The sequence below is a fragment of the Aquarana catesbeiana genome, linkage group LG01 (assembly GCF_042186555.1).
Source record: "Aquarana catesbeiana isolate 2022-GZ linkage group LG01, ASM4218655v1, whole genome shotgun sequence".
Taxonomy (NCBI): Eukaryota; Metazoa; Chordata; class Amphibia; order Anura; family Ranidae; genus Aquarana; species Aquarana catesbeiana.
Window position 1 is genome coordinate 491,666,982 of NC_133324.1, and position 10,384 is coordinate 491,677,365.

The 10,384-nt window shown below is 45.0% G+C and overlaps 1 protein-coding gene across 1 annotated transcript in view; it reads right to left on the bottom strand.

Annotated features, from left to right (window-relative positions):
* DGKQ (diacylglycerol kinase theta) overlaps positions 1–9,976 on the bottom strand; it is a 268,833-nt gene extending 258,857 nt beyond the window's left edge. The window contains exon 1 of the mRNA XM_073591922.1: positions 9,378–9,976. Within this exon, the coding sequence (XP_073448023.1) occupies positions 9,378–9,669 (292 nt within the window). The 5' untranslated portion in view covers positions 9,670–9,976. The remainder of the gene's footprint in view (positions 1–9,377) is intronic.
* Positions 9,977–10,384: the final 408 nt, after the last annotated feature.

The following is a 10,384-nucleotide window of genomic DNA, read 5'->3' on the forward strand; positions in this document are numbered from 1 at the left end:
CAAGCACGAAAATTTTTCTCATACGATACCAGATCGTACGAGTTTCGTTCAATCAGTACAGTTGTCCGAAAATACAAAATAAAATACACTACAACGCGACATCACTTCTGATTTTTTATTCTGTTGTACGAGAATTTTCGTAACCTATCCATTTTCGATAAGCGACAAAAAAAAGAAACAGGCGATGTGTATGGGCCATAAAAGCTAGTCATATATGACTCGAATATTAAGTCGTGGGTGGCCCTGTCACCACCACCCACCTTGACAATTTAAAAATCGACCTAGCTGAGTGGTATACTATCTGCTAAACACTGGGGTTTATTTACTAAAACTGGAGAGTGCAAAATCTGGTGCAGCTGTGCATGGTAGCCAATCAGCTTCTAATTTCAGCAAAAGGGTACCTCCACTTTTGTAAAAAAAAAAAAAAAAAAATGATAATAAAGCACATAAAATTACAACACACGTCATATTGCAATCTGCAGTTCTGTAATTTCCTGTAAAATGCAATGCAATATGGCTACCTGGAGGCGTTCTGTTCACAGATGGTGTACAGAACGCCCCCAGAAATGTCATCTTCTGCTTGTGTGATTGGCTCACTGATTTTCCCAGAAGTTTATACTAAGGCCGGCCAGAAAGTGTTGATGCGGGAATCCTGCCCCCGTCAGGGAAAGACAGTGACTATTGCTAACAGCTACAGTCGCCGCTAGCAATAATGGCAGGTAAAACCCGGCATTCTGTGTGCCTACACACGGTTCGAATCTCAGACAGTTTCTGCTGAACTGGCCGAGATTCAAACTGTGTATGGCATGCCTAAGTTACAAGTCAGATTTTTGGCATCCCCTGCAAGTAAGTGTTATTTCTGGTTGGATACTCCCAATAGGAAATCACGTCTAAATGGATGCAGACCCTACCACTTTCCTCAGAGCCCTGCATATGCAGCAGCTGATTGATAATTATAAAACCACTACCATACAGATTCACTTTGCAAAGCAAACACAGACAAACAGCTTTTTTCTTCAGAACAACAAGAGGTAGGAATCTACAACACAGTATGTTAAAATTCCTGCAATGTACATACTGTAGATTCACTCAGAGGGGAATGTTTTGTTTCCTTAAAAAAAGTGGAGTTACTCTTTAGGCTTTGACAATAAAAACCTGGAAGCAAATTTCTGGTTTCTATGCAGAGCTGCACCAGATTTTGCACTCTCCGGTTTTAGTAAATCAACCCCACTGACTGTCAGAGTGGATTTGATTTAAATCATAATTTTTAAAGAGCTACTGTCATCTGTCCCCCAGCGGCTCTTCCTCTGACCCGCTGTTGACTCACCGACAATCCCATTCACTTTAATGGGATGGCTGGTGATGCGGCAGTGACACAACAAGGTGAGGGACGTGGCAGAAGCAAGTAAGTGGATGCCCACTAACAGGCACTGCCATGATGGATCTGAAATGACAGGTGGTCTTTAACTGTAAGGACTTATTCTTGGGAAGTTAGAATCTTTATTATTTGCAAACAAAATGAAGGTTTCCTATTTAGAATAATAAGCGGTCAGGTTAGTAAAACAGCGATATCAGAACCAATTAAGTCATACAGTTTGCAGTGTACGTAGATTTGCAAAACAATGGGATAAAGGAATATTCCTGAACTTTGTTTTAGCTCATTGTTCCTGTGAAATTGTGTGAATGCATCAATGCAGTGCATGTTATCTCAACTTGCATTCATTGAATGAGTTTACCAAAAATGTAAATATTGCAGAATATACAGCCTCATACTACATAACTAAGCTCCATTTCATGCTGAAAATACTAAATTATTAATGTATTTTAAATAGAAAACTATCCTTATAGTTTTTTATTCCAAAGGTATTTTATTCAAATACATTTATTTAAAACAAAAAAAAAACAGATTTAAAAAAAAAAAAATCATTGATTATTATCCACCCTGCTGACTGTGTCCCATCAGATGCAGTCACTGTTTGGGTATTCAGACAGCCTTGGATGCTGTGCCTGTCTGAATACAATAGCTGGCAGTGTGGACTCCTCCATCCATGCTGTTTAGTGTGGCTGGAGGGCCGCGGATGAACATGGGTGCAGTGCAACAGGTGTAAATCCAGTTTAAATGTATTTTATAGCGCAAACACATTCATAACAAAAAGAAAAATAAATCCAGAAAAGCAGCACAGTGCATTAGTAGTTGGCACTTCTGCCTTGCAGCACCCCAGGGTCATCAATTGAAATCCTGGCCAGAACATTATCTACATACATGTTCTCTCTGTGCTTATGTGGGTTTCCTCCTACATTGCAAAGACATTCTGGTAGGTTAATTGGCTCCTGTCTAAACTGTCTCCAGTATGTGTTTTGTATGCATGTGAAATAGAGTACTTAGATTGTAAGCTCCCTGAAGGTGCTGATCAGAATGTACAGTATGCACTGCATAAATTGCCGGAGCTAAATAGCTGTACTAAATAAACATAATTAAAAGTGAGTGCTGACCTATAGCAACCAATTTTTGTTTTTTTTTCCCTACTTTCTAACCCACACTAGAAAAATGGCAGCTTGAATGTAGCTGCTGAGGACAAAGCACTGACAAATCATATCTAAAAGGAAAACAGCACAAGACAGCAATCATCCTTCCCAGCAGAGAGCTTCACCTATATGTACCCAATATCAAATCCTACCTTAGCGATAACACCAAGTGTTAATTATATTGAACCAGTCAACAAATAAGCGTAATCTGATCACCTCTGTACACTGAATACAAGATTAACAGCATACATTTTACTACACTGCTTTACTGCTATGGCTGCTTGCAAAACAAACACAACCGGGCGTTGAAAATGACCCGTGGAGCTCATTGTAATAGCCTTGCAGTACCGACAAGCGGGACATGACAGCTCTGAATCTGCAAGATTCCAATCACCGGGCTAGACAGAGGAAACAGGTGTTTAATAGATTAGATCATGTGTTTTATCCACACAACCTAGATCACTCAGGAAAAAAAATAACAACAGCTCCAGCTATGCCGCCAAGATAGCCACAAAATGGACTGTAGACCCATTAAGGATTTTCTATTATAGATGCATTCTTTCATGCCAGAAAAAAAAAAAAAAAAAAAAAGGATTTTGACATAATTTTTTAAAAAAAAAAGAAAAAAAAAAGAATAATGAAAGAAAAGCTGCCTTGCATGCAAAGAGCAATGCTGCATTGGGCTGAGAGTGGAAATTAGCATTTAAAAGCTTTAGCTGGTTAGCATTGACCCACATTTGTACTTGTTGCCTGTGCATCCGCATTGGCAGGATGATGAAGTATCCCAAGATGCTCTGTTTGTGTGTGCCAACATGCCCTTTTCCTGTTCACCTCCAGTTAGAGTTGCCACCTCATTCCTTTAAACCCAAACACATATTGATTACACAGGTTCTGTGGCTGATTAAGGTGGTAATTAAACTCACTTGGTGCCTTATCTGCCTCAGAACCTGTGTAATTCATATGTGTTCGGGTTTAAAGGGATGAGGTGGTACTTCCAGTCCATCACAGGAGGACAATGTGCCATTAAAATGCGCTCCTAATTGCTCACTCTTCCTACAGCTTATCCCCGCTGAAATCATTCTTGCACCATTTAAAGTCCATCTATACTCATAAATTGTATTTACCTCCCTTTGTAAATGCCATCCAATGTTCTTTACTATTTAGTCTAAGAGGAAATAAATGCTCTTCATGTCCCCTGTGGCATCATCGTAGGGGCCACCAAAGGGCATCACTCCAAGAAGGCACCCTGCATCATTTACTTCAGACATAGGGCTCCCCAATGGATACTGGTCCTGTGCAGAGAGGGAATAACGCCCACAGTGTGCAGAGCAACACCACCACTGGAAGGGACAACACACTGCTGTGACTTCACTGCAGGCAAAAAAGTGCTGTCACCCTGCAGGAGGAAGTCCCATAGACTGGCAGGATTACCAACTATTTATGTAATGAAAGAAAGGAGTTTTCAGCAATTTAAGAGCTCATGCACAGAGACGAAAAAAAAAAAATGCTGCATTCAGATCCATACAGCATGTCGTTCGGTACCAATCTAAATGTGGCAGTACAGTATATTAGGCTTTTTTATATAAGTGGTAGGCTCTGAAAAGCAATCCACAATGATTTAAGAGACAGATTAAAAGGCAGACAGTAGGCAATACTGCTGCTTCCTAAACACTTGTTTTTCCCACGCCCCTATGCTCTTTGGAACCTAGATTTATGGGCCCACGTGCATAGCTGCATTGAGCTCAGTTGTGCAAAATCAAAACAGAAAACTTGTATTTCTGCATGTCCAGGTGTGGAAAAATAATTTGATGGATGTGAACCCTGCTTGTTATGGCAGCACAGTGACTAAGTGGTTAGCGCCCCTACCATGCACTACGGTTCTTGGTTTGGATCCCAGTCGGGACACTACCTGCATAAAGTTTGCATGCTCTCCCTGTGTTTATGTGGGTTTGCACTGGGCGCTCCAAACACATGCTGGTAGGTTAATTGGCTACTGTCTAAATTGTGGTGTATGTATGTGCGATTGTGGGCCTTAGATTGTAAAGCTGGCCATAGATTGACTGAAATTCAGCTGGTTCAGCAGGGATCAGTCTCATTACGATCCATCAATGGCCATTCCTGAGAAGTCAGTCTAATGATCGACTTTTCAAGAACGGGCTTGTCGAAAATTTTTGGTTCAATCAGCGCTACAGCACTGATCAGTGTATTCTAACAGCAGGAGTCCCTGCTGTCAGAATACAATCACACAGCAGGGTGGATTCCTCTAGCCACCTTAACCTCCCTGGCAGTTTTCCCGAGTGTGGCTCGGGGTTAAAATTCAGGACCATTAGCGGTAACCCCGAGCCACACTCGGGATCGCATTGCAGGATCCTGGGGCGGCGTTACTTACCTTGTCCCCGGGATCTTGCGATGTCCCCCGCAGTGTCCGAGGGCTCTGTCCTCCTCCGAAGCCTCTCCGTGCCAGGCTCCGTTCCCTGCGAGCGGCGCGACGCACGGGGGCGGAGCCTGGCGGCAAATTCAAAAAAATGTCAAAAGCATAACACATACAGTACTGTAATCTTACAGATTACAGTACTGTATGAAATGATTTCACATCCCTTTTGTCCCCAGTGCTTTGGCCCATGCCCTGCATGCAATTTTACATGATATATACTGTTCTTTCTGCCTGGAAACTGGAGATTGTCCATAGCAACCAAAAAGTGTCCTGTTACGTCAAAAGTGGCTTTAGACCAGCTAGAAAACAGCGATAGTAAATTAGAACACTTGCAGAATTGAGCGATAGTGAATTGTGGGGAAATTTATTTTATTACTATTTTTTTTTTTTTTTTTTAATTATTTATATTTATTTATTATATTATAATTTATGTTTTTGTGTTTCAAACTTTATCATACCCGGGATATCTACTAGACTCTGGTTTGGACAGATTTAAGTGTGTTATTGTTAAGATTTACAGACCTACAATATGAAACGCCAAATTTCCATGCAAAATAATGGTACCGCTTTCAGCACCTAAAATCCGAAATAATCATATCGCCAGGGAGGTTAAATGTGTGGGTGGGAAATCTGTGCAGTTTTGGGGGGTTTTTTTGAGTAACCCTCTGGCTGATCGAAAACAAAACTGACCCATGTATGCCCAGCTTAACAAACACACATACTCACCTCTATCACATGACTGCTCCGTTTTCAGTGTGCCGAGAGTGGTGACTGTCAGTCACTGGCTCTCCACTCTGCCCCTCCAGTGCTCACTGGTGTGCTGGGCTGGGAAAAGGACAGCAGCAGCCGACTCAGGCTCCCAGCAGCGTGCTGACAGGCTGAGGCAGCTACCGTTCAGGCATCTGGTTAGAGTCCAACAATACTGTTGGGATTCTTCCAGAGCATGGAGCGGCTCTGTGATGTCAGCTAAAAGAGTGCTTAAGCCCACAGTTGGGTGATTTTGGGTCACAGGCGAGCAAAAGTAAGTGTACTCCTAAGACCCAGAAGAGAAGTATGGCCAAAAAACTTTTGACCATACTTCTCTTTTAAGCTTCTTGAGGGCAGGGGTGAATGCACAGTATGTAAAGCAATGTAAAAAATTCTCAGTGCTATATAAATACCAATAATGAGTGTTTTTTTCACAGGATTTTGTTGACAGCAAGGTTCTGTGTTGAGATTGGGACTTAGGCTGGGTTCACACTATTACGAATTGGATGTGGGTTTCCCCACATCCAATTCGCATAGCAGGAGATTGTGACCGGCTCTCTATGGAGCCGGTTCACACATTTGGGCAGCGGCTTCGGTACAAATTGCACCAGAACCCTGTGCATCTTTTAGCCCGGCTGAAATCAGACCTGAAACAGTGAATGGGGACACACCAGACTCCTGCTGTGAGCCGCTCTGTTCCTTAGTGTGAGCCCAGCCTCACTTATGCCCATGTTGCACAAGCTCTAAGGCTCCTTTCACACTAGTAGCAGCATTTGCCGCTGCCACCCCCCTAAAGGCAATCTGCACTGAATACATTTTCAAAGTAGGTTTGCAGGTGTTCAGGGGGTGATACTGCCATGTCCCAATGCCTGGGTTTTTTTTTCCCAGGGCAGGACTGTGCTGCAACTGCACGTCAAGCGGTTGCGGCACAGTCCTATTCACTTCCATGGAAGAGTTTGACACGCAGTACAGCCTGTCAGACTTGGCATGTCACATTAAAATGTATACTCTCCTGAGTGGCACCATGTCTACTTGAAGGTGGGCAGATCAACTGCTTGATTTTATTGCCCCCATGGCTACCTTTGTAAGAGGAGCCCAAACGTGGCAATGGTAAGGAAAGCTTTTCAATTTACTATTTGACTATATTTCTATAGGTCCTTGTTTAAGAGCCAATTTAAAGTGGTTGTAAACCCTTCCAAATACCCAGTGAAGTGATTGGACTCAGGTGATACACAGAGATTAAACAAATCCTCCTACATACGTTGTACCTGTTTATCTGCAGTCTTCTCTTCTCTACATTAATTCAAAGTCTAGAATTTATAAAGCTTGTCAGAATTCAGAAAAAAAGAGCTCTGAGAGCTGATTGGAGGGAAGGGACACACCCCCTTCACACAGTACACAGGAACAGAGCTGAGGCTGTCAATCAGCTGGAGCTCCCTCCCCTGTCACCAGTTTTCTCTTTGTGTCAGAAAAACATGTCAGAAGAGATTAATGCTGATAGTAGAGGAATGAAGCGGCAGATAAAAGTGACACTTAGACCGGCCATAGATGGAGCAAATTTTGGCTGCAGGAAAAAAATTTGCTTGATCCCCCCATCAGACATTGTTGACAGGGGAATCCCTCCCGCCGAGCCACTGTGTTCTCCCGGTGGGGGGCAAGGGAAGCCGTCCGCACCAAGAGAACACCATGATTATTGCTAGCGGCTACAATAACCACATGAGAAATCCAACAGGCTGATTGTACCCAAGTTAATCAATCAACTTGGGAACATTCAGCCTGCCCATACATGGTTCGAATTTGAACTGGCCGAGATGAAAAAATGTTTATATCTGGCTTTAGTGCTCTTAATTGAGACAAGTACACACTATAGAGGGTTATGCTTTGTTCATATTTCATGTCTGTGGCATTTTTCCCCAGAGTGAACGGCAGTGTTAGAAATCTACTAATTCCTGCTGCTGTGTTAAGCTGGCCACACATGGATCGAAATTTGGCTGGTTCAGCAGGGACTGGCCAAATATCAATCCATGTATGGGCAGGCTGGTTGCACATAAGTTGATCTACTGATCCACTTTTTACAACTGCTCTGTTGAAATACATTCCGCTTAATCAGTGCTGCTGGCCTTAGCCGGCGGTGCTGATCAGTGTATTATGACAGCGGGGAAGTCTCCCTGCTTTCAGAATGCAATGACAGAGTGGGAAGTATTCACCCACTTACCTTGAATAGGAGGGGAAATCGGGTTTATCACTTTCTATGATGGCACACATGCAGGCTTGCCCCTGAGCCTAGCTTTGTGTGTCCATAGACACACACAAAGCATGACTTGGTTCTGCCCCCCACTCACAGGATTTGACAACAGCAGAAGCCAATAGCCCCTGCTGCTGTCTGTGTGTCCTGTGAGAGAAGAGAGAGCCACTGCAGATGGGCATAGCGATGGATCAAATGAGGACACTGGTAAGTTTTTAGAGGGCAAGGGGTGATAGAAATACTGGAAAAATTTTGACCTTGAGGCCCTTTTCACACGGGCGTCTCTGTTCTGCAGGATCTGCTTGCTCAGCGGGGGATCACTCCGCTGATCCGCGCTGAGCAGGCGGATGACAGGTTCGTCTCCACTCACTGAGCGGAGATGAACAGAGTCCCGCTCTCCTCTATTGGGAGATCAGATGACATTATATGCATTCAGGTGAAAAACCTTCTATAGTGCAGCACCCCCCCCCCCACCCTTTTACTCACCTGAGCCCGGTCTCTCCAGTGCCGAGAACGAGCACACCAGCTCCAGCCGGAGTCTCTGGTCCTGATTGGATAGATTGATAGCAGCGCAGCTATTGGCTCCTGCTGCTGTCAATAAAAGCCAATGACGTGGGGGTGGGGCCGAGTCCTCTGGTCTGTATCAATAGATGCAGCAGCAGGACACGGAAGTGTGCTTCTCTAATAGGGCACTCAAGAAGAGTAGGAGCACCACTGAGGGACCCCAGAAGAGGAGGATCGGGCCACTCTGTGCAAAAACAACTGCACAGAGGAGGTAACAAAAAAAAACACACAACGAAGGTTTAGTTATCCTTTATGTACACCCCGTCTCCCCTTACACGTCACTCACCTTCTGCGAAAGACGCGCACACTGTCCACTGTGCCTCCTGGGATATGTACATCACATATCCCAGGAGTCATAGCCTTCCATTCAAAAACAGGAGGAGAGGGCACGTCATTGAGAGGTCTGCCCGCTGAACCCGGAAGAGTCGGTGGGCCTCTCGATGACGTCAGAGAAAATGTGGAGGTGCGGGATGGATCTGTGGCTGGGCATGAGATGATCTCAGTGGGTCAACACTGGATGGGTAAGTATCTGAAATGTCCACACACCACCGTATGTGGGGCAACAATAAAAAATGCAGGAGGTCGGCCACAGTTCTATTTGGGCGGGGGGGGAATTTTTACCCTTTAAAACAAATTTAGGTGCAAAAAAAATGCAGAATGCTGTACTCTTCTAAAGGCACGTAAAATCACCTGGATGGTGATACCTAGGCTCGTTCGCTTTCCCGTAGATGCGTTTCTGGTGCGGTAAAACGCGTCAGCCTGGTGTAGGAGCCCTAATAGGTCTATGCCTGTACTAGGACAAGGTGATGAGATGTGATTGGAAGGTGAGGGCTATCCCCATTCCTCCAGGGTGCTCCTTACCTTCACATTGGAAGCCTCCTAGCCCCCAGATGAAGTCTGTGCAGTGATGACAGAAGGTAGGTTTGGTGAGGGTGACTTTCCTGAAGGTATGTCCAGGGGAGGCAGAGGCTTGTCTGAGCGCTTGGTGCTTGGTGCCAGGTGAGGAAGGAGTGCTGTGCTTGTGGGACTGGGGGGGAGTCCTGCTCTTACCCCCTCCCAGCTTAGGACTGGACGAAGGACTGCTGCTGTTACTTCCCCCGGCACCACGATGGCCCACATTGCCGAACCTGGACCGAGCTCCGTCCGCAGCCATCTCTCTCTATTCCCTCTCAAGAGAGGAGGAGGAGGAGGAGGAGGGCCCAAGGAAAAGACGAGGAAACGTGCGAGGAGGAAGACGAGGAGATGTGAGCCCACGGTCCGTGTGTGAGGATCACAGCTCACACAGGTAATGGATCCTCAGCATTGATTGAGAGAGACAACATCCATACACTGCGCTGCTTACTGCATACACAAGGCAGGAAAAGGAACACAGCTGTACAAGGAGGCAGCCCAAGACGAGCTGTATGTGTCTGTATGTCTGTGTGTGTCTATGTGTGTGTGTGTGCTCGGGGCTGACCCCGCTGCTGGGCTGTGACTGCAAACCCCGCCCCTCCCCTCACACACACACACACACACACACACACACACACTACACAAGCCCTCAACAACTTTCTCCTCACAACTTCACTCACACAGTGCGGGGACTGAGGGACACGGAAACACCACACAATCACCCCAACATTCACAAACATTGCTTCTACCAAAGTGGGCTCTCATGTATTCTAAAAGTGCTGAACAATGCGCCAAATTCATGGACCTGTCTACAACTTCTACTTCAATTCACACCACTTATAGCCCTTCCACAATGGGACCGCCCGTGCATTAGACCCCTTTCACATTGAGGTGCTTCTAAACTGCAAATAAAACACAGCACTTTTGCGGCACTTTTCAGGCGCTTTTCGGGAGTTTTAGACCCCTTTCACACTAAA